The following is a 24,684-nucleotide window of genomic DNA, read 5'->3' on the forward strand; positions in this document are numbered from 1 at the left end:
AGTACTGAGAAAACTCTGTGGCTTGGAACCCTTCAGATTGCTGCCAGGCTCGATTTTGGGGTTCTTAGAAGATAAACTCCAAAATGTGACCCAGAAGGCTGATACCATGAGAAAAAAGATGGATGCAGTGCCAGAGTTTAGTATAACCTCAGGCAAAGGAGCTGCGGTGGTATTGATTCAGGTGTGGGAAAAGAAAGAGCCGCAGTCAAACTCCGAAAGGAGCCATGTGGACATTGCCCCAAGGAGTTGGGATCAGGGGCTAAGACCTCCTCCTTGTGCCAGTGGGCAAGGAAGTTCCTGGCTAAGCAAATAAAGGAGAGTTTGAGCGCAGGCTGATGGTTTATGCCTTGCTAGCAGAGCATGCAACTTCTTGCTCCTACCGGAAATTAAGCTGGGATTGTTCCCTTAAACACATTAAGTGGTTCTAATTGTGTTGTTATTAAGCTGAAATGATATATCTAAAGGTCTTCATGCGTGGATCATGAAAAAGCTAAGTAGCGTTACAGGGCTGGGAAACAATAAACCATAGATTCATGCAAAAAAAAACCCCCAACCCTTGTCAGTTTTGCCTTTGATAAGCAGCTAATTTAGCTCAGCATTGGCGGAATTCCCTGTAGTTTGTGTAGGGAATTTCTAGGTTATGCTGTGAACATCACAGTAATATTTGGTTATCTAAGACAACTGACAAGTGTTGGAGCATGAGAGCTATTGGGAAAGCAAATTCCAAAGACAGGTTGAATCTGAATATATTATAGCATAAAGGCTGCTACAGGTATGTGTGATGGCAAAACAAAAAGCAGGATTGTTTAGTTGATGATAGTAGAGGCTCTGTCTACATTAGCAGGTGGGATGACGCACTGGGGATAGATTCCTAGGGTGAAGCAGCATGCTGTGCACCTTGCAAGGCCCCTGCTTTGCACTGACTGTGGCTTGGCCCCTTGGAAAACCTTTGAGAATGAGAAATGCACGCCCAGGGCACATTCAGGTTGAGTTTCATCCCCATACAAATCCATTTTGCGCAGTTGGTATTTCGTGCTGAGGGATGGTGAGTTGGGATAATTGAGAGCTTCACTTCAAAAATACACTCCTGAACCAAATGCTCAATGTAAGTACATTTACATTGTATTTTGCAGCATTTACTTTGTTCACACTTGCCTCATTTAAGCAACTGTCCATTTTGGCACCAAAACATGGTACAGTCAGCAGCTTTAGTAACACCGCACCTGTAAACATGGCTGTCTTTCCTCCATCAAACCATAACGCTTCACTGTGCTATTATGATACAACACAGTACTCTTAAAGGACTGTGTTTTGAAGATCCTATCGTGAGTGTCCCCTTCAGCTAGCCAACAGGTCTGTCCGGAGTGGAGAACTTTAGCAAACAAAAATACTGATGCTACAAAGAGGGACAATGAAAGCAGCCCAAAACCTGTTTCTCTCATCTAAGGAGGCTTTAGGAGACCTTTATTGTCCCTTCTGTGATGTCCTGATGCTGGCATGGAGGTATCCTAATGAAGCGATATGGAGAAGATAAATTATTTTATATAATTTAGATAAAATTATTATGTGGGGGAAGAAGTCTGGCCTGAGATGTGTTTTTGTGACGATAACCGGGATTTTGGTTCATAACCGGCACTCTAGTAGGGTGCTTCCCCACCCCACTGTAAAACCTCCAGGAACTGTGTCCTAGGGGTGTATAATCAATCTCGTTTGATGCTCAGTGGTTGGAGAGCAGCCCCAGGTGAGGTTGTAGGTGACAAGGTGTCTTTGCATACAACGGCTCACACTGGTTGGGGAGCTGAGCCATGAGAAACCCAAAGTTAACACAAAATTAAATATGTAACTTGGAAACTGCAGCTGAGGAGCTCATGACTATTCATTTTAGGTGTTAAAACATCTGTGCAGTTGGGGATTAGAAGGCGAGATGCTGCAAGGGTTGCAAGGTAAGGTCTCTTGGGGGCAAAGTGGCGTGTAGGGAGGTGGTAGCTATTATACTGGGGGCTTTGCAGAAGAGCAGCCTTAAGAAATCTGACAACAAACAGATTGTATTTGATCCCCACAAGGCGATATGAGAAGTTTAATGCATAGCCTTCTGCAAAAGCAAAAACGTCATCGTTTATAACCTTTTAAGCAGCAATCTGATTGAAGGGAAATAACAGATAGCAATCTAGTTATTTATTTATTTGACATACTTTAAAAGAGATGAGAGCTAGTTTCTACATTTGTTCATCTTCAGAATGACATAGAGCTCTCTGAGTAAGTCACACATAAGTTTCGTAGAGCGTGGCAGTATATTTTGTTTTTTTAAGAGCTATCGGGTAAATCCAGAGACTAGCAGATAATATACTCAGCTTGAAAATGATAAGCACGGAGATATGAGAGCCATTCCTTTCCCTGCTGCTGAAATGGGAAGATTAGTGGAAATGTCATGGCTTAGAATTCATGAAGCAATGTTTCCCTAATCAGCCATCAGACTAAATTGCCAGAATACAGTATATTTGTATTTATTTCTTTTATATAAAAAGAGTCTTCCTAAAGGCATGCTGAAACAGGTGTTATAAATATATGTAGAAACCCTTATACATAATATTCTGTGTTATAAGGCTTATCTCCTAATTGTGTTATGTCTGTGATTAGCTACTATAAAACAGCTCGGTATACAACTTGGTAAATACTTGCCATAACGTGCTCTGCAGGAGGCCCCTGCCAAAACTCAGTGCCGCTCGCTGCCCATTTACCTTGGCTGGGGGTATGGCCTGCGTATGTCTGGTGGTGCTGCATCCTTTGGCTCTGGAGCAAGTAGGAGGTTGAGGTTGGCTTTGCTTTGAAGGAGGTCCTGGCAGTGCCGGCAAGTCATTTGCTGCTTCCAGGTGCAAGTGGTGACATCTGGGTGGACTTGTCCATGTTGCTTCTGTCGTTCTTGGGAGATGTATCTGTGCTAGAAAATGTCAGATGTAGGAAGAGTGGCGGATAGAATTTGCATAACCATGTCCTATACATATAAATATAAAAATATATATATATATACACACACACACGTGTCCCACTGCTCTTCAGATGGAGGTTTCTACCCTTTTGTGTCTGGACACTAATTAGAATGAGTGAATTAGCAAAAATTGTAACAAATGATTTAAAATAATCAGCTTGTTTCATTGATGCAGGTGAGGGAGAGATCACTCCAACTGCTCTGCTGGCAGATCTGGAGGAGCAGTAACTTCTGACCAGGAGACTGCTTGGGGCAAATAATCTCTTCCCAGGAGTTTAATGAGGAAATGAGTGCCCTCAGTTCTTCCCAGGATGGGATGGTCTTGGTGCTTCCCTGTTCTGTAAAGGGAGCAGAGTCAGGAAAGTCACTCTGCTTATTCCTGAAGATGCTGTGTGAGCAGAGAGAGGAGACTACTCCCTGGTAAAGGCAGCTCGGAAGGTAAGTAGGAGATGAGGGACATAAAGCAGAAAAAGCGCAAAACCTGATGGACAACATAGGATACCTCCCCAGTTAGCGACCTTGTAATGGGAACCCCATGGGCTCAGTAAGTGTGCCAAAAAAATATTGTGTGCTATTTTGAGGTTATATTACCTTTTTTTTATCCAGCATGGACAAAATTCATGTTCTGTGGTCTGGGCTGAGATTTACAGCAGTGCACAATATTAGTACTTTTCCAATTACAGCGCTGTGGTGGCAGGAGACTTCCATGCATCCCTCTTACTGCTAGAAGGCTGACAGCGTGTACTTATGCCTGCATGTGTATTAGCAAGGGTTATTAATTTCTTTTGGATGCAAAACTAAAATTACTGTCCCTTGGCTTTTTCCTAACTGAAAATGGCTTTTTAAATATGTAAGAATCAGAATTTTTTTTTTTTTTTTGATACCTGGGTCCTTTCCCAAGCCTATCATTCACGTGATCATTTGTCTTTAGGCACAGGGGGCAGGAGGTTAATAGTAATTGCGTGGTCACCTGGACTATTGTGTGATTTGAAGCAGGGTTTCTCTGCTGTGTCAGGTCCAACAGTATATTATTTGAAAGCGTTAGTGCCAGGTTGCTCTTTAAATCTGCCAGGGAACTGAGGAAGAAGTGATTTAAAACTTCGATTTAGTGCTCTCTTCTTGCTGTCCGCTTCAGGCCACTTTACTAGCGATAGCAGAATGTGAGCGGAATTAAAATACAGAATTTTTAAATAAAATAAAATCAAAAGTAGCAACCAAGAAGGTGGAACCGTTCATCTTGGTAACTTAATACTATGTATCTTTGTTGACAACTCTATATGTAAATCACTAATTATTCTAAACTATTCAGTTCCCCTCCAGGAAATCCAGACTTCAACATTAAAGGCTAGCTATAAGGAATGAAAGCCTTATGCCAATTCCCCACAGGTTTTATTAAGCTGCAGAGAAAACTCATGGGTTTTTTTGCATCATGAATAACAGTGATAGAGGGGTCAGCAATTTACCTACATCAGTGGAGATTACTGGGTTTGGGGCCATAATTGTAAGCACTTTACGGCTTCATAATACATATTTTCTACCTCGGTGGAGCAGCAAGGAAAGGAGGGCATGACTGTCTCTGCTCGACCGAGGAATCCTTTCGTGGCTTTACGTCAGAGGTGATGTCCAGGGATGCTGTGAAGGTGCACACCTGATTGGGGATGTCTGTCTTGGGTGGATTTTGACACAGACTTTTTCCCAGCCTTCTCTTTTTTGGGATGGCAGGGAATTTACTGATGGCTGGGACACTGTTTGGTGGCTTTGGCGCTGTCTGGTCCAGCTCTTAGGCTTGTGGTTTGGTACTGCTCGTAGACTGAGCTGTAAGTTGATTGGTCTGCGTACGTGATGGTGGTACGTACCCTCCTGCAGCCAGCTGGCTGTCTTGTCCATCGATGCATTTGAAGAGCACCTGGGTGACCCCGTGTGAGCCGGGGGTGGCTGGGTACAGCATGAGGGTTGTGATCTCTTGTGTTTTGGACCATGAAAACTGTATGTTGGGCTGCATGGCCTTTGAAAGGTGCCTCTCTGCAGCCTAGTGTGGATGTGGCATGAGCAAGTGTCCTGCATCCCGGAGGAGGTGAAAGCAAGCCCTTGCCTGGTCGTGCTGTCTGTAGGCAGCACTGGTGTGGCTGATGCTGTGTGGAGGCATGTCCTGACTTTGTCATGTGCTGAAAGGTAAGGCCTGGTTAAACCCCTGCTACTTAACTACTACTACTTAACACCTTTGTTCTGGATTTTAACTCGAGTTATACATTCACTTTTGCTTTTAAACCCCTCTTGGAGACAGTCTTGCAGAGATGCAGGAATCGCCCAGACGTTCAGAATCCCCTTATTACATTCATTCACCATTCAGTTACCATAAACCTCTAAACTGTGATTACTGTCTTGTTTAAATGCTATATTAATTTTCTGTTGTTTGATCTTTGTATCTAATTCTTATTGTATTTCATTGTAACCCATCCGTGTGCTTCTGGTCCAAAGTTCTTTGCAGGGAGAGACAAGCTGAAGGCTTCTAAATTTGGAGCTCCATAAGCAGGGCATGTTCCTACATTATCCTTGGAAGAGGCAGCTTCATCACCTTCTGCTTCTTTCCTCAGGCTGGAAAAGGGCAGCCTTGGAAAGCAAAACTTCCTATTTAGATTTCTTCTTAAATCTAATTTATCAGGAGCAAAGGAGACCTTTCTTTTTTTTCTTTTTTTTTTTTTCTCTCCTTTTAAAAAAGAAATAAAATCAGCCAAAAATCTTTTTGTGGATGAGTGTACAGTGATCCCAATGCGCTCGCCTTTTGTCTTCTTTCTCCTCTGCCTTCTATTTATATTATTCTTGGCCACCTTTCTTGAAGGAGCTATTGATTAAAGGATGCAAACTGCCTTAGATCCTGCATATCAAGCTGCTTTTTTTTTCCAAGTTGCTTGGTATGTGAAGAGCATCCATTTTGGCACTGCAGTGCAGCTTTGCCCAGATACGTGGTCTCTCCAGCTCCCTTCCTCCCCACCTCCTTCCTTTGCCCTCCCATCCTGCTAAATGGACATCTTGTCAAATCCTGTTTGCACAGACTGACAGCTATAGAGGTCTTGGAGAAAAAGCCAGATCCCTGCACATACACCCTAACAAACAGAATCAAAATGTCAAGGCACAAGTGAAATATATCACTGTGCTTCCCTGTCAGATTTTGCAGATATCACCTGGATAAATAGACAGAGGAACACCTGCAGCAAGTTAACCTATTTTTATTAGCACTTGTTTCACATATTTATATTTGGTTATGAATATAGGGACTGCTGGGAAGAAAGCTTTCAGTTATTTCCTGGCAGGATGAAATGCCCCCTGTTCTTCATGCCGAAAGACAGTTGGGGCAATGAAGTCGCTTTCAAATAGCACAGCAATTAATAAAGAAAGAAAAAATAATTTCACAGTCTGTTGTTAAATTAGCAATTCTTTAGAGTTTCTGGAGTTCCTGGCAGAATTAATATGCACTCTGAAGCCTTGGGCAGCCTCGGTGCATATCATTTACCCAGCAGCTGTAAGAGCAAAATGCAGATATGAGGAGAGGTCCTCGATTGCAAGGGAAATACTTGAATTATCTGTGTAGTAATCATTCAGCAGCCTTGTTCACAAATAATCAAGAAACATTTGGATTTGGATTACATCCCTCTTACTTTCAAGACAAAAGTAGCAGAAACAGTGGCTGGAAAATGAGGTGTTAAGTAACGGAGGGGGAAAAAAATAGGCAGAGAGCAACATACATTTGAGGAGGGAGAAGAAAATATACAATAAAAGGTGCAATAAATTTACCTTGTATTGAAGGGGAATATTTTATAGCAGCTTTGTGCAAATTGAATGCATCTACATAAATAATGTAGCAACACATTTAATTGCAACTATTTATTTTTAAATTTGTCTGGATGACGAGAGAATTTCTGTGTGGAAGAATGAACCTTGTGTTTTTCCCACTTACGCAACTTTTAAAACATAAATTGTGAATGGTATTTGGGCTAATCGTGAGAGCTTCAGAAGTTCCTAGCTGCTCTCTAGTGCATCTGAAAAGAAACCAACATCCAGAAGTGCATCCATATGGAATGGGTGCTGGATATTGGGGAGGCCAAGAGATGACAGGGAGGAAAATATTACCAGTCCTTACTTGAGTCAGGAAACTCCCATTTGGTCTTTCAGTGCAAAGCGTCTCACTTCAAATAAAAGAATAAACACTGGGCTTTTTACATTTGCCTTCTGCTGGTTGAGCTGTTGGTGTTTGTGTTTTCAGGCTTTGTTCTCAAAAAGGCTAGAAATCTCTTTTCTTTCTCTCTTGCTTTTTTTCATGACGAGGCTGATTCTTCAGATTCTCCTGCAGTCTCTCCATTTCAGACTGCTTTTCTCAGCTGCTGAGAGGACAGGCAACATCCGTCCGTGCCACCCTCACCCACTGGCTACCATGGGGTAGATGCCACAATACTTGACAAGGCTTTGAAAACAAAGTGTGGAAGAGGAGCTGTGGGATGGCAAACTGTTGGAGGCGGTTGTGTATGAGAGAGAAGATCAGCAGGTTGTGCTCTTTTGTTGCAAGGTGTAGGTGCACCAAACCCAGGGTGCAGTGCCCTTGTGTCCACACCAGCTGCTCCCCTCTCTCCCCTCTTGTTGTCTTCCAGTCTTCCCTTGAACAAATCAAACATGAATGGTTTCTGTAAAGCCTAAGTGTTGAGGTTTTTTCCCAAATCGCTTTGGAAGACTGTTCAAGTTGATGCGATGCAAGGGTGTGGAGATGCAGCAGAAATTACAAATAAAGGTAGTGTTCAGTTTCCAGGACAAACAGGCTCACGTAGGCAATGTAGCTGAAGAGCAAGCTAAGCTACATGTGAGCAACAGGATCCCCTTATAATAGTTTGAGAATTAAATCTCCATAAATCAAGCTTTGGCAGCTCAAAACCTTAAATAAAAAGCCTGTGCAAATGGCCAGAATCACTGCTGCAAAGTGCGCTTCAGGCTAGTGCTATATGGTATGGGGAAATGGATTTGGCGGGAAGGAGGTTGTGGTGAAGCTTCATGTAGCAAGAGGGAAGACAGTGTTTGCTTTGCTTTACTTACTGCTTCACATCTGAATTTCTGGAGCAGTTGCACATGTCAAACTACCATTTCTGGGGCAAGAACAAAGCCCATGAGAAGAGGCAGTGGACAGGGATGCTAGCGGGACGTCTCCCTCCCAAGAGTAGAGTGCTTTTGCCTCCGAAAATTACAGTTTATAGTCTGACAAAAGAAAATATCTTCTTGGGATATAACTGCATATTTTTTTTTCTCTGGGGTTTTGGTTTTTTTCTGTCTGGTCAGTCGCAGCAGTTCTAGCTAGTTCAGGGCAAGGACAGTCCAACGCCAGCATCCAAAAGCCATGAGGCCGCTCGCCCAAATAGTATTGAGATTGGCTCCAAAATCAGGAGGTTTAAAGTGTCAAGTTGTATTAATTTATCTTAGGTTTGAGCATGTTTGTTCATATGCAGCAAGTTTTCCTCCAGAAATGGGAGAGATCATACTGAAATAAATATGCTTGTTGTAGGGCTGCAGGATTGGAGCTCAAAGAGAAGCTCCCAATATTGTCAGGCCAACGTGGGAAGATCCATCAATGCCTCAGGTTGCCCTTTATTGAGCTCATTCCTAAAGAGGAGCTCTTCGGTGGAGTTCTTGGCAAGGCAGATGAACTGTGAAGTGTTGCAGTGTTCATCTGACCCAAAGGAGTAGTTTAGTCAACTTAACAAATAATGTCAGTATTTTTATGTCTGGTTAATTAAACTGAAATCATGAAGTGTTGTATCTGCATGTGCCAGGATAACCGCTTGATGTTTCTGCACTTTGATGTGTGTGCGTAGCTTGCTCAGCTTTCCTCACTGTATTTCTCAGGGTATTAATATTTGCCACATCCTCCTTGCATACACCCTTTGCTTTGTTGCCTCCTAACCCAAGCCAAAGCATCTCATGGTGTGCGTATCAGGAGCAGAATTTAACTCAGCAAGACCTACATCTCTAACTCCAACCAGTGTGCTCCAACGCAAAAACCTATGAGCTCCAGGGAGACCTTGTAGTGGCCTTCCAGTACCTGAAGGGGGCCTGCAAGAAAGCTGGGGAGGGGCTGTTTGCAAGGCTATATAGCAACGGGACGAGGGGCAGTGGTTTTAAACTAGAGCAGGGTAGGTTCAGATTAGACATTAGGAAGAAGTTCTTTACAATGAGGGTGGTGAAACACTGGAACAGGTTGCCCAGAGAGGTGGCGGAGGCCCCATCCCTGGAGCCGTTCAAGGCCAGGCTTGATGAGGCTCTGAGCAATCTGATCTAGTTAAAGATGTCCCTGCTTACTGCAGGGGGGCTGGACTAGACGACCTTTAAAGGTCCCTTCCAACCCAACACATTCTATGATACTGCGGAAGGAGGCATGACTGAAGGGAGATGTTCCCCAAGGGACATGTCCACGTTTCCTTGTGTGCACCTTTAGTCTGCGTGCCCATTTCAGAATTCACTAGCGTCTCCTGTATCTTAAATTGTTTAAAAAAACCCAGCACTTTGCTCGAGTCACTTTTATGTGTGTAAACCCATTTAGCACACTTAGTCCAGGCAACTCTGGATAAATCCTTCGTATCTTTTTTTGGTCAGAAGGACTGTTAAAAGATCCATCTCCATCGCCCTCTGATGGAATTTGAATAGATGTGTCTGGAGTGACATATGTTCAGCCATAAATTACAGAGGAACAATTTTAAAATAAATTGTCTGCAGCCAGTCCTACCAAATTTACCTCCTGAGACAGATGATCATAAAGCTAGAAGCAAACAAGCCCTTAAACATTTGAGGCAGGGTTTGAAAGGATCCTTTTGTGTCCATGTTAGCATCACCACAGGTTGGTGGGATGCTGCCTATTTTGGACCAAAATAACCAGTGGAGGAAACGCTGATTTTATACCACCTAGAAATGTTGTCCACACAAATGAAGTTGCACAAGGTAATGCCAACCAGCAGGAAATATTTTAAGCATTTTTACTTCTCTTTGCTGCCTGCATATGTACAGTCTCTTAGTTCAGGCTAAAACCCTGAAATGTTGGTAGAGTAAACACACATGACATAAATCATCAAAATAAATCCTCCCAAACGTCATATTTCTTAACCACAATGGGATGCAATTGTCCAAACCACAGCATAATTAGAGAATCTTTCTTTCTTTGCTGGCTGGGGTCCAGATCCCTATGGTAGACTGAACCAGAAGACTAAAACCCTTTTATTGTAGTATTGTGCCAGCAAACATGTGGCTTTGAAGAACCCTATTTTCCAGGAGATTTTACCAACTGGTCTTTGCATTACCATCTCTAATATGTGTACACAGGCAGACATAGGAGGGTTTTAGCTGCATCATTTTCAAGTTTGATCCTGTCCCCCTGTTGCCATTTGGGATGATGCTTGTTATTTCTATTCAGTCAATGCTGTTATCGAACTCGAGGGAGTTCTGCGGCTTGTCCATCAATCCTCCCCTCGCTTAGCACGCAATGCAGCTTGAATATTTAAATTGCCGTTTGTGTAACAAAGGATAACCCGGGGTGCATGTCTTTGTGTGCAGAAACCCCCAAAACAGACTCTTGTGCCTCTTGGATTATGCACAGAGCCAGGCATCTCAAGTTACGTTTACAAGTGTGCAGAAACAAATGTCTCTCTGCTGCCTTCTGTATCTTAAATCGTATTTTTCCCTTAGGTGCAGCATTGTAAATCATCGCTTCCTCTGTTTAAGGGAGTAAAATGATTTCAGTTTGTCTTCATTAAAAAAAAAAAGACAGTAATTTACGTGCATCTTTGTCCCACACCTCGGAGAACAAAGAAAAGATACACAGATAGATTTTTACAGACATAGAGATTTACAGAGATAGATATTTTATAGCTATAATAAGCAGAGAGAGGCTGTAGGAACAGGATGTGGACTGCCTTTTTCTCATTGTAAGCCACATAGTTGGGGCTCAGCAAGACCAACCTGGATCTGTCCCTTGTAACCAGAATAGCAAGGAGGACCGCAGGTGCCACCTGGGCCGAGAGATGAAGGAGCCCTTGTACACGCTTGCAAGAGCATGCAACTGCTGGTCATGGAAACTTTGGGTTTGCTACGAAATGACACTTCATCTCAAGCAGCGCTTTCTCTAGAAATGTACCAGTTTCTCCCAGGGTTTTTTTTGGACAGGAAAGTTTGGAAAAAAAACTCTACAAAACCAAAGCACACCCAGCCAGCCCTGCCATCAACACACTCAGTGGGAGCAAGCTCGCGCAGTGCTGAGTGCTTTTGAAAAATCTTCTGTTTCCCCTAAGAGCATTTATTTTCCATAGCTTGCTTTCCTTCTGCAAAACCAAACCCAAATGATAGCGCGGGTTTGCATATATGCAAGGATAAATCTCCTTCCCTGCTCCTCCATCGTGCCGTTGAGAGTTTAGGCTTGACTCAGGTTTTGCCTCATTGATTGCCTCAAAATCTTCTTTAGAGCAAAGTCGCGATGTGCAGAAATATAGCCCATTAAGATCTTAATGTAATCAGAAGCATTTTCAAATGCATTGTGTTCTAGGTATTTTTATGGCTTGCAAATGTAGCTGACTTGGGAATGTGATGAATTTTTCAAAGTGATGCCATGTGATGAAGTTTTATACCGTTTAGAAGAAACACATTAATGTCATTAGTGGCAGTTAATTCTTAGTTTTCCAGCAACTACGGTCACGTCATAAATTGTCGTGTGACAATTTAGTAAGGTCACGTGGTACAAAAAGTGGTATTTCAAAGGGAGGAAGTGAAAGTACTAATTTATTTATATTCTGGTTTTCAAGGGTGTTTTGGTATTCAGAACTAGAGCTGATTTCAGTGTGGAGCGCAGAGGTAATTCAGCCTGAGTTAGTGCGGGGATTGACAGAACATCAAAATACCCAATGTTTTCTTAGAAAAGTGTATTTCGCACTTGAGGTGCAAGAATCTGCTTACATCGAAGCAAGGGCCGAGTCTCTTTTTTCAAGGTGCAAAGTCCTCAGATGCCCCACTTATCCAGAAAACTCCAGGAACCCATTTAAAAGGACCATTAGCGGGTCTTGGGCTGCAGCATTGGGTGCTGGAGTTGCTGAAGGATGCTGGCAAGTCCACTGGATTCAAGTAAACCGGTAGCTTGGAATTACAGTGTTTTATTAGTGGGTATTTATTTAATTCCCTTCAAATCCCCAGGGCGTGCTGCAGGAAGCAACATAGCGCTATTGCAGATAGAGAGACCAACCCTAAAGGAGATATAATCAGGGCATTTTACACATTTTTCTGTAGCTTTATAGCTTTGGCAGCAATTTTGGTCTCTGCTTGCAGTTCAAGGAGAGCTGTGAGGGAGGGCAGGATTAGCTCTTGGGACCCTCCTTGTAAATTCTGCAGGAGGATGCTCGGTGGCGGGTTGCTGTAGTTCTTGAAATACTTTCTAGAAGAGCATGGAGATCATCTATTTGTATTGGCTGGGAGACATGAAGACAGTCTGGTGTGGTTTTTGTTTGTTTTTTTCTTGTAAGTAAAAATGCGTGTCAGGAGCACAAGCCGAGGCTTGGAGCCACTCAGCAGTTTAATTGATTCCACATTGTAAAGACCCTACCTCACTAAACCCTTCTTTCAGTTTTGGACTCATCTAAGAGCTAGCAGCCCCCTCTTCTCAGTGCAAATGCTTCAAGGCATGGGAGCTCTGGAGACTAGAAGAGGGATTGGTTTATTTGTAGCTTGTTTTTGCTCAAATCCTTCAACTCTCAAGGCATATTCCCTGCACCAGAGCAATGTACTAATGAAGGCAGAGTTGATGAGCTACAAAGCTGCTCTCCTTTCTGCTGAACACAGACACACACACCCCATGTCCTACTTGTGTTTCAGCCGAAAGCTGTTTTGGTGTGGATTATGGGTCTGTCCATGGAGTGCAGAGAGTTTTAGGCTGCAGTTGATTCTAAAAGCCGTGGTAATTTGAGCTGTGTGTCCCTGCCCAAAGAAGTTTGTAGTTTGAAAAGGCAAATGGGGCTAAAGGATATGAAGGATGAGCACAGGGGGTTTGCAGTTTGGGGAGGAAACCTCAGTTTCAGCCAGATAACCTGTGCTCCATCTAGACTAGGCATCCTTATCCTCATTAATTTTTGTTAGATTTTGTCTGTTAGCTTTATTTATGGATTAGCGGCGCTGCTTTATGAGTTATACTTGTGGTTTCTGATTACTGTGGAGACTAATTTGGTGCTCTGCAAGGGAGACAGTGTAATTCCTATTTGAGCTCTATTTTCTGGCATATATGAAAGGTCGCTTTGCTGATCCTAAGCACTTAAGTGCTGTGAGCTTATCCTCCCAGCATCGTAAGAGTGTGAAGGGAGTAATAGGTTGGACCTTTTTCATATCTCCTGGGGTTTCAAGGCTTATAGGGTCACATTTCCTAGCTTTTCTCTCTCCAGGGACAAAACTGGAATTCCCCGTAATATTAATTGTGTGGTTTTACCGACATGGCCACATATGAGCCTGTGGATGTGGACAGCCTTGGAGGTGGTCCTTGCTTTCCAGCACTTGTTGCCTGGGGTTGGTGCACATGGAGGGCGAGGGGCAACCAGAGAGGAGAGGAGCCCTGCCCGTTGGATGCAGTCTTCAGCTGAAGGCTCAGGGAGGGTTACAGGGATGTAAGCTGCGAATCATTTGATGTTAAGGCTTGCAGAAAATAATCTGTCAAGCAGTCCCAGCTGTTTGATGTTATTGGCTTGTTCTGCCTGCTTTTTTTCCCCCCTCTCTCACTGGTACTCACTGTCTCTAGCACTGATACAGCACATGAAGTTCAGCGTGTCGTTTGAAGAGGCCGGTTTGCATTGTAGGAGGACCAGTGATTCCTCCTCCACCCACCCATGTTTGACGAGCCAGTTTCTATCAGCATGGCTCTTGTGGGCTCCCATCTGCAAGGTAGGAAGACAGTTTCTAATCCAATTGCTGCTGGTTTAAGGGATCAGCTCACACCATTGCTGTCCCGAGAGGCTCTTGCCGCTGTCCTTCATTGCAGCCATCTCTCTCTGGCCCATCCTGAAGTGTGCAAGCAAGAGGCTGCACAGATGTTAATGCTCCATGCCCGCAACATTTTGCGGTTGCTACTGAAAATAAAAAGAGTGAAATTAATTTGCTGATAATGGATCTGCTGCTAACAGAAACACATCCCACTTGTACCGAACACCAGCAGGTTCTTTATGGCATATTTGTTGTGTCTAAAAATACTCTCAAATTTTTTTTTTCTAGCAACCAATTTCATTTAAAGACTATTTTCACACATCACTGGCTGTTAATCAGTTAAGGAGTTATCAGTTTTAATATTAGGAAGAAAGAAGCAGATCTCATCAACAACTTAAAACTTTATTTCATTTTTTTTCAGCAGCCTTGCAGCAGATTATGGGGAGTCTTAGGCTCATCTTATTTCTCCTCCTTTTCCCGCCCCCTTGAAAAAAGAGATAGTACCGTTATGTGCGTGACTCTACTGTGCTGGTTCTACGTATCCTTTCAAGAGCTGTTGAATTAGAAACACTGAGATAAAAATATAAGGAGACGAAAATAAGATTTAATTAGAAATTAAACCCCAGACACCCATGTAATTTTAAATAAAACCATGTATATTACATGAACAGATTATAAGGTTGACTGTCAGAAGAGGAATGGTAAGATAAAGATCAAAACCCAAGGTACATGCAAAGTAAGCTGTTTGTAGCCCTGTTCTGCTCTGAATCCTATTTCCAAAATATCTGAGACATTGCCACCAATGGCAGAAAAACGTCATGGTACCAGCCTCTGCTTTTGGCTGTTGAGCTCAGCCAAGACTATGTGCATCTGGCTACAGTGATACCTGCTCTGCAGTGTGGAGACATAAGATGTTCCTGGGTCAGCTTTCATCTAACAGTATCCGTTTCATCACAGCATCCCTGTTTATTAAAGGGTTGTTGCTTGAACCATCACACCATCTCTAGTGGTGGTCCTCTCTTTTGTGTCGTCTACAAAGCAAACATAGGGAAAGGTACAGAGAAAAGCATTATAATAGATATAGTTATGCCTGAAACACCCATGCAGCTACAGCTGCTTCTAATTCTGAGCATGGTAGTGCAAGTATGGTTTTCATCAGGAGTGGTCTCGAAGCCGCTTGTTGCAAGAGGCTGGAAGGCTGTGCTGGGGAAACCCAGCAAATCCCCTTCTCTCCTCCCCAAAGCATCTGCTCCAGGGGTGTGGACTCAGCACACCACCTCTTGCTGTGGTAATTCTTGCGTTTATTTTTATTTTCTGTCCTCCCTTTTTTTGCATATCCCATCTCCTGTACCTGAATTCTTCCTTTCTAAGTGACGCAAGAGTGTTTCACTTAGGTAGGACAGCATGCTGCTCTACTGGCTGTTTGTTATGATGAATCATGTTGAAATCTTCAGTGTAATTTAATGCTCTTGAATGTTCCTCCTCATACCCTTTGGATAGAGAAGGGATTTGTCTGACCCATGGGAGCCTGCAGATTATACAAAAATTGGTCCAGTTCAATTTTATTTTACATCGCTCATTAAAACATGGGTTATTGGTGTTATACATCTGTTGGCTCCGTACTTATTCATGAAAACCAAAGATTCCCTTTGAGCTGAGCTACGTGTCATACCGTCATTAACAAGCTGCACCTCGTTGAAAATCTGTCAAGGAAAACTGACTTATTTTGCATTTGCTGCTTTGTACAAAATAGAAGCATGGTAAACTCTTGTGCCATAGTGATTTTCTGTCTGTCTTGATGGGACATAATGAGATAAATTCAAGTCCTTTTTTGAAGGCTAATTACATCGAGTACACACTAGACGTGGGCTGCCCTTGTTATATGTTGCGCATTTTTGTGCTTTCATTTCCCCATCTCTATTGTCTGCGTGTGCAAGTAAGTTTGATTTGGCTTTGAAATACAAATTGTAGGCTAGAGAGGAGCTGTTTGGTGGTCTCCTCTCCGAGAAGACTCTCCAGAGATTGTATAACAAGTCCTTGCTGTAGGTAGGGGAGCATTTGAAGATAGCTGCGAAGTAAATAAAAGAACTTAACTCTGTGCTAGAAACTGAGGAATCTGCTGCAAAGCAAGAGGGCGACTCATGGCAAGTCCACTAAGAGCCATGAAGAATAAATTCAGCCCTAGGTCTATTAACTGGTCCTGGTGTATGGACACAAAGCGGTTGAACTGCATCCTGCAGAGCTCACAGCCTAGATACGGTGCACTAGTTGGATGACGAATGATTTTGGAAGTTGGGTTTTTAAAACCTGTAAATCCCTCCAGTCCTACTAGTTTTCCTCTGCTTGTCTTGTGGGAAGAAAAGGGAGCTGGTGGAAGGTGTGGGAGGGTGCCTGGTTTGGGGAGGTCAGCAGGGATGCTGGACATGAGCATCCTGTAGAGTAGGATGGAGAGGCTGCAGAGGCGTGATGGAGACCTGGAAGCCTGTGGCGGGCTTGGGAACTACAGGGTTGTTGTGAGAGCTTTGTGGTCCAGACAAGACTGAAGGAGGGGCCTGTGGGAGGGCTATTGGATACTCTTGTATCATCCCTTTTGATTCATGAGTGATCTTCATCAGCAAAGACTTACTGGTTAGCTCTAGGAGTTGGAGTTGAGGTGCAAGTGTCTCACCTTTGGTGAAAAAGCTAGTGACGTAAAAGGGAAGATGTTGAGAGAGTTTCTCTAGTACTGCAGGAAGCAGAGCCAACTTTAGAGGTGGTTGTCCTAGTTGGTCCATCAGAGGAAAAGGGATCACTGGTAAAAACCTATACTTTTTCTATGGTGAAGATGAATTCTGTCATCACTGTCTGAATTTTAGCACATAACCTTCATGCTGTGATCGTTTGGGACATTCCTGGTGGGATAATATTAACGCTTTTGCTGTGAGCTGATTTTCTTTGCAAGCTAATTATAACTGGGGAAGTTTGAATGCAGGTGGAAAGACTCTGGGAATTCCTGGTAACTTCTTTAAGTCTGATAGCAGACTTGTGCATCGTTGATATCATACTGGGCAGAATTATCTTAGAGCATCTCTAAAGGAAAAAAAGTAACAGCACTTTGGAGCTGCTTTAACATGTCTCTATGTCTGCTTTTTGAGACAAACAGAAAATCAAGTTTTCCTCCTTTTTCTGACAGTGATTTTGTAATTCTGCATGTAGCGGTACGATTACAGCTGTTTTTTCCTAAAACTGAGATGGATACATGCAAACCTGTAGGTGTTACTGCTCCTGGCTGAGTTTGGCATGCAGGTGAAGTGCAGAGTGCTTTGCTTAGGTGAAAGAGCGCTTGTTTCAGGAGGCTGGAAACAAGATATTACTGTATTCACTTCAAGTTATTTAAAAAAAGAAAAAAAAATCCAAAGCTACTCTTAGCCATGTATTATATTTGTGAGAACAAAAATACCTCTTGTATCAAGTCTTTGTGCCTTGTCATGCACATATATTGGAGCTGGAAGGAATATCTTGTATGGCAAGCATGCCTGGTTTAGACTATACACAGAGCAGTCTGTCTTATATGGAGCACTTTAAAATTCATCACAGGTTTGCAGGGGAGAAGACCCTAGGGAAGTAGCCCTATCACAATGTCTTAAAGCTGTCGATCTTGAGATCCCCTCCACCGCTGTGTTGCTATTTGCTTGCTGAGACATTGATTTCTGGGTGTAGAACATCTTAAACGTAAACCATGAAATGTATTTTACCTGTTTTTCTAAGACTGAATGAAAAAAAAAAACCCAAACACAATAATGTTTTCTAAACCAGAGCCCAAAAGATGTTACCTCTAATGCATTAAAAAAGATACATAAATACCCAGTAAAGACAGATGCTAGGGGGAAAAAAAAAATCAATGGCTTCTGATTCTCTTTTCATGCAGATATTTAAGCATGCACTGTCTGTTAGTGGCATAGACTGTTTTGAAATAGAGAAACCAAATAGCTCGTGAGTCTTTGTCTGTGTTCTAGCTGAAGATATGTTGGTTTTTTTCAAAAAGGAAATGTGAAGAGACTAATTTTATGATGGGAGAGCTTAGCCTGTGGTTCTTCTTTTCACAGTATGCAGACCTGGGTTCTTCAAAGCTTCACCCCACAGTCCATCCTGCAGCAAATGTCCCCCTCACAGCTACACGCTTGATGAAGCATCCACATCTTGCCTGTGTGAAGAACACTATTTTAGGAAGGAATCAGACCCACCTACAATGGCCTGTACAAGTAAGCATGTGCCTATAGGGTTGTTTTTAATCCTTTCAAGCTGTTCCTGTACTGTGACTAGAAATTATGGTCCTAATTAACGTGCTTTTACAGGCTCTGGGCTGGAGTCTGAACTAGTCTTGACACACTTGTAATGTCACTGGCTTTGTCGACTGCACCCCCGGTTACATGAGAACAAGCTTTTTGAAGCCTTTTGCTTCAAAAGCTGGCATTAAACCCAGGAATCGTTTTTATAACAAATGGATGCTCCATCTCTCGCCGTCCACTCATGGACAGACTCAGCCAGCAGCATGGCGTTCAGACATCCGCATCGGTGCATACGTGGGTACCGGTGTGGGGTGTGCACGCAGAGGGAACGATGGGTAGCGCTTGTCAGTGGTAGGCATGGATAGAGTCTACGTGGTCTTAGTATCATCTTAATATCATCTCTTATCCCATTTTCAGTAAACAAGCAGGGAGAGAGCCCTACCTTTCCAAGCCACCTGGAGATGGTCGTTCCTCAGGATAGCTTCAAAACTCTGCAATGGAAACTGCTTCTCCAAACCTGCAGCAAAAATGTAGAGCTTATCCCCATGGTGTAGGGGGAGGGTAGCATAACAAGCAAACTGGGGCATTGGGAATCCCATGTGGAGTCAGTGGAATCAGAATCAGTAATTTTGTCCTTTTCCTGCCATCTGTGAGCTATCCTGTCACCTTGAAAGTTTCTTGTTCAGTTTATGTTTCAGGTACTTAGGGTTGCAATTTGCATGCCCCCAGCTAGTCCCGTCGAGTGTAGAACACACCACAGGTTTTTGCTGAACTGGCTCTGTCATGCTCCGAATGTGATTTTTGCAGTGCAAAAGTGGTTTAAAAAGGACTGAAGAGGAGCTGAACTACTGGGGGAGGAACAGGTAGAGCTTCCAAGGAACTTAAGGGATGGAGGAAAAGTACGTTTATGAGTCCATGCATGCTCAGAGCCACTGGGCATCAGTGCAGAGGTGACTTCCATACTGTTTCCCTGCATCATGCTGGCATGGGTGGTGCCTTTTTGTCCCTTCATCCCATTGAATACAGATGTCCTTCCTAGCTCCCCAAGTTTGCACTTCAAAAAGTCTGTTCCTGTTGGAGAGATGCTCTCATAAAGGAAATTGCCCTTGGCAGGTCTTCGCTTGCCCGCAGGAGAGACTCGGAGCAGAATCGGGGCCCTTGAACTCTGCATTTGCTTTTTACCAGCCAAAGGAGCATGAAGCATGTGGCTGTTGGAGGGTGTGCTTCAGGGAAGGAGAAGACAGCCTTAGGCAGCGTGGCAGTAGCTGGTGCTGTAGGATCAAGGTGGTGTTGGGGGGGTGAGTCATGCAAGCACTTCTCAGTTTATTAAATAGATATGCTGGTGTCTTTTGCAGTGGTAGCTAGGGTGGGTTACAGCATGAAAAACTTTGATACCAGGGCTTCTTGATATCCATTTTGCCCCTTGGCTTGACTTAAAAAATACAGATAAATGAGAGATGGTGAGGTCTAGCATGATATTGGGAAATGGGAAGAGAGAGGAGTACTCTGAGCTCTGGAAACGCACATAAAATTGGCTTTTCTGTGTGGCAGAAGCAAAGCCAGGGACTGATACAGAGTTATGCCAGACTGCCGGTGTCCACAGTGCCTCCTGCCCACCATTGGTGGGGTTGCTCTCTGCCCCTTCTCAGGATGGAGGATTACGCATCCAGTCTGTCCTGCTGGTGAATTAGCACAGGGAAAGAGCTGCCATTCCTGAGGAAGAGGTTTATGCGTGCCTGTGACCTGAGTGTAGGGCAGGATTTTCAGAGGGGTGCAAGCAAGCTTGGTGACCAGCTCATGTTAAAAAGAAATGAAATTTGAGTGCCTGTTTCCCCCAGGTATCTGGTGCAATTTGAATGCTGTACGTAAGGGCTGTAATTTTTGATTCTGTAAATACCATGGGATTTTCTTTTTATGTTTGTTTGGGGTTTTAATGTTTATTTGTTGTTGTATGGTTGGTTTTTTTTAAAGCTTGTTTGGTGTTTTTAATGTTTGGGTGGTTTTGTTTCAGGGTTTTGTTTCAGCTTTCAAAAGCTTACTATAAGCTAGTTTTAAGCAGAGGCATGGTGCCTGAAGCAGTATTAGGATATGGCTCAGCAGGGTACCAAGTGCTTCTGGGGCAGATGAGAGGTTTAACACCGACGAAGGCACCACTCAGCTTCTGTTGGCCACTGCAAACCCCGGTGCAGCAATTGAGGATGTTGCAGCATCTCTGCTGGCATTCACGCTTACCATCCCAAAAGCAGAGTGGATCATCTGAGCCTTCTCCATGTGCTTCAGTCACCCTTGCTTGCCCTACGCATCCTTTCTTGGGATTTTTGTCCTAATCCAGCTATATTTGTGCTGAAGGTGATGAGGAGGGCCCGTGTGCTATCCCAGCTCAGCTGCAAGGTAGTAAATTTTGGCAGGGACAGTAGAGAGTAGGTAGCGACACTAACATTTGAAACCAGTCCAATTAGATCTAGAAGGGAACATCTCATCGTGAACTGAAACACAAGCGAGATAGACTTGAGTCGTGACTGGTAGGAAAATATTGTATTTTGTATGTTTTTATTATTTATTACCGCAGAAGTTAATAATATTCATAGGATTTCCTCAACTTGAAATCCAGTTAATTTTAGAGAATACATCAATGTGCGTTTTCAGTTCTACACCAGCAAAGTCCCCTTGCAAATCGGTATAGCTATAAAATCACATTTTCCTAATTTAAAGCGAATGCTTTTCAGTCCCAAGCTGTGTGAGTCTCCCCACCACCGCCAGCATCACTAAGGAAAACTAACCGCTACATCACTGTCAACTGCTCAGATAAGTACAATGGGAGGGGAATACATTTTTATTTAATTTTTCCAGTTCCTTAAGCATGTTTTATAAGTTTTAAAAATAGCGATTGGTGATCTTGAAATTAATAGTGCTGTGATGCAGTCTGAAATAATTATTGTTCTCAGACAAAAATATGTTTGGTCCTGATGGGCATTTGAGAATTCTCTTATTATTATGCATGGTCCAGGAAGTAACTGCCCTTTATTTCTTAACTAAGTAATCCTAGCTTCAGTTCCTGGCACAGCAGCATCTCTTTAAAATGAAAACAATTACACCCTTTTTTTTCCCCCTCCCATCTCTGACAAGTAACCCTATTGCTGTTCAGAGCATATCAGGGAAATTTTTTTAATAATGTGACACATGGGACAAACTGAAGATTTTATAGTATTTAGTGTAATATTCTACTTGCAAAAAGATTACAGTTAACTTTATTTTGAGTGTGTACATATATATATATATGTATCTCGAGGGTAATTTCTCTCTCAGGTTATAGGTTTTAAAATATGTGCATCAGCAAACAACAGTTTTACTGTCCATCAAATAAAATACCGATACCTTTGTCTTCAGGAAGTAATTGCCTTTGGTCAGTAAATTGTGGTGCAGAAGGGGTGAATCTTACCTGCTTAGGGTATAAAGTAGCAAATTTTAAAAAAAATTTAAAAAATCAGTAAACTAATATATTTGTCCTTGATAGAAGGAGGTGGGAAATGGAAAAAGACCTTCTTAGCAGACTTAGGGCCCCCCTCTTCTGAAGGTAAAACGCCATTTTGTTCTCCCAGCTGTGATTTATCGAAGTTTTACTCAAGTGTGATTTCAGCATTCTTCCAGTAGGTCTTGTTAGCTATCTGTAGACTACTAAAGACCTTTCTCTAAGCCCCTGCGAGAATGCTAATTTTATAGGTTATGAAGTCCCACTAGCTTCAGAGCACTTCCACTGAAGTTGATGTTTTTAAACCTTCAAGAAAAGCATCTGACTCTTCTGTACAAAGCAAGTAAAAACCTCTAGTGACTTTACAAAAGTAATAATTTATCCTCCGTTAAAGACACATTGTCCAGTAAGTGTTTCTTATGCCTGGGTTCTTTATTTTTTCCTAGAGTACTGGTAGCAGTAAAAGGGCATTCATCCAGTGGAAGAAAAAATAGGGCAATTTAACCAGTTAAGAAAACATATAAAAAAACCCCTGAGTGCCATATATATAACTCCACACAGCTCCAGTGACGAATTTCATAGTTTCCATTATATCAGTACGAGTATGACAGTGCAGAAAATAGTCCTGACTTGGGCTGTGCCTCGGCATCATTAGCTAAGTAGCGCTTGGTCCCTGCTCACAGGCTTGCTCCCGGTTTGTAGTGATCTGCAGTGATCGCAGAACAAAACAAAGCTGATCTGCCTTTTTCCAAACTACCTTATCTTTTGTCTTCAACTGCTTTTCTCACCCCAAAGAAAAAAAAAATGATTGGGATTATTTATTTCCTCTGGCAGTGAGTTTCTCATTGAATCAGAACAGCTTGAGTTGGAATCATGACAGTGTTCTATCAGTGTTACCAATTTTATAGACTTAAGGGGAATAGGAAAGGGAAATAGAGGAAAATGCTTCTAGTTTATAAGGTAATTTCATTTTTGCAACACTGCTTGTTTTAAATAACAGATCGAGTTTAATTATCACAACAAAACGAGAAGATGACAGCCTAAGACAGGGTGTTAAATTCGTATGGATTTCTAGCTGGTGAAGCTACTTGTCGGGCTCTTTTCAAGGAATTGCTTATGGCTTTTGACAACTTCATTCAAACCAAAGGGGAGTGCGTTGCCTTCCCTCCTCTGCCTCCCTTGGAAGAATCCCAGTCTTTGCTGTATAGCTTCTGGTGGTGCCATGATTAAAATCCAACCTGGCTTGCTTTGATAAATTTCCCCTTTCTTCCTCATTCATTAGCATTCCCTGAGTATATAACATGTGGATCTCTTGCATGAGATTCCTGCTTGTCCTTCCACATTGTCTTTAGGGTCTATCTGCAGTTTGCCCTTCATCTCCAAAACAAGCCAGTTAAAAATAAAAAGCTTGCAGCACGTTCTGCAAAGTGAGCAGTCTCAAAGGTGTCTCCAGGTGGGCTTTGCATGCCCAGCCATGGCCTTTCCCAGCAGGTTGAAGGAAAAGAGCTCACCATTTGCAGGAGCTCTGGTACCTCTGCAGCAGCTGTTCCTCTTCGGTAGCCTCGCCAGCGCCACGCTGGCATCCTGAGCAGGGAGGCTTGGCAAAATGAGCAAGCACGGTGTGGCTAACCAACCGTGCTGGAGCTTGGCAGGGACCGACAAGGCTGCCGTTGAATAGCCGGATACAGCCGTGTTTCCAGTGGCCCATGTAGACCACCATCTGCTTTGGGCTACATTGAGCGTCTCACTTAGGTGTGATTTGGATGCCCAAGCTTAGGTTTCGCTGTTGCCAAATAGCTGACGGGGAGAGGCGGGTGCATGCACAGGGAAGATTTGGCATCTGAGATGAGTACCTAAGTAGTGTGAATATTCCGGTGTCTTTTTTTAGGATCAAGGACTAGGAATATAGGGGCAGTGAGCCGAGGAGGGGGAATCTTGCCCCTGGTGAGGCCGACAGTGACTCGGGCAGAGCAGAGATTTGCAGCAGCCTTCACAGGAAGAGCAGGGAGAGCACCAGAGACAGCGCCCCGGCGTGGAGTGCTCCTCCTGTTCGGTTTAAGCAAGCCCCGTGTCTTGTTCTCCCATGCAGGTGGCAACACAGACCCCTTGAGGTGAGGTGGGAGTGCTCAGAACAAAGCCCTATTTTCCCAGTTCTTCAGGTGCTGCTGCAAATGGTCCCTGTGAACTTTTTGGCACGTGAGCGATGGGGCATCTGTTTTCAGCCTAGAGAACAGTAGAGAGAGGACAACTGATAATACTGTTTTTACCATGTGTTTTTCTCACTTTACAAACCAGGACCCCCCTCTGCTCCTCGGAGTGCCATCTCAAATGTTAACGAGACTAGTGTCTTTCTGGAATGGATTCCCCCTGCTGATACTGGTGGAAGGAAAGATGTGTCTTATTATATTGCATGCAAGAAGTGCAACTCACACTCAGGTCTGTGTGAGGCATGTGGCGGTCATGTCAGGTACCTCCCCCAGCAAACCGGCCTGAAAAACACCTCTGTCATGATGGTGGATCTGCTTGCTCATACAAACTATACCTTTGAAATTGAGGCAGTGAATGGAGTGTCCGACCAGAACCCCGAAGCCCGGCAGTTTGTGTCTGTAAATGTAACCACAAACCAGGCAGGTAAGTGGATCTTCAACCTGGGGAAATGTATGGGGTGGGAGACCAAGCCAGTCAGACCTGGTGCAGACCTCCCTGTGAAATGGGTGGAAATCCCCAGCGTGGAGGGCTGGACTGTGGCCTCTTCAAAGATGTGGGAGTGGTGGTTGTGTCTCATAGGTTATAATTACTGCATTCTTCAACATGTTTCCTTCCAGCAGGACACACTTTTAGGATTTGTGGCTTTTTCCTTTTACACTAAGCTACTCGGAGATCCCTCCGCTTCTTTGCATTTTGGTGTATCCAGCCACTAAACCAGAAAGAAAACAGTTGCCTCTGCTTTTGGGAAAGGGAAATTTCTAAAAGTTCATTTTGATCCC

General features: G+C 43.3%; 1 protein-coding gene across 19 annotated transcripts in view; it reads left to right on the forward strand.

The window, feature by feature from the left end:
- Positions 1-24,684, forward strand: part of EPHA5 (EPH receptor A5) — a 267,350-nt gene that overhangs the window by 158,024 nt on the left and 84,642 nt on the right. For 12 of the 19 annotated variants that reach the window (XM_054202306.1, XM_054202301.1, XM_054202310.1 and 9 more), the window contains 2 exons: positions 18,046-18,201; positions 23,993-24,328. The exons of 3 other annotated variants lie outside the window; for them this stretch is intronic. In XM_054202306.1, the coding sequence (XP_054058281.1) occupies positions 18,046-18,201; positions 23,993-24,328 (492 nt within the window). The remainder of the gene's footprint in view (positions 1-18,045; positions 18,202-23,992; positions 24,329-24,684) is intronic. 4 more of the 19 variants (XM_054202312.1, XM_054202313.1, XM_054202303.1 and 1 more) reach the window with 3 other exon arrangements.

The sequence above is a fragment of the Rissa tridactyla genome, chromosome 5 (genome assembly GCF_028500815.1).
Source record: "Rissa tridactyla isolate bRisTri1 chromosome 5, bRisTri1.patW.cur.20221130, whole genome shotgun sequence".
Taxonomy (NCBI): Eukaryota; Metazoa; Chordata; class Aves; order Charadriiformes; family Laridae; genus Rissa; species Rissa tridactyla.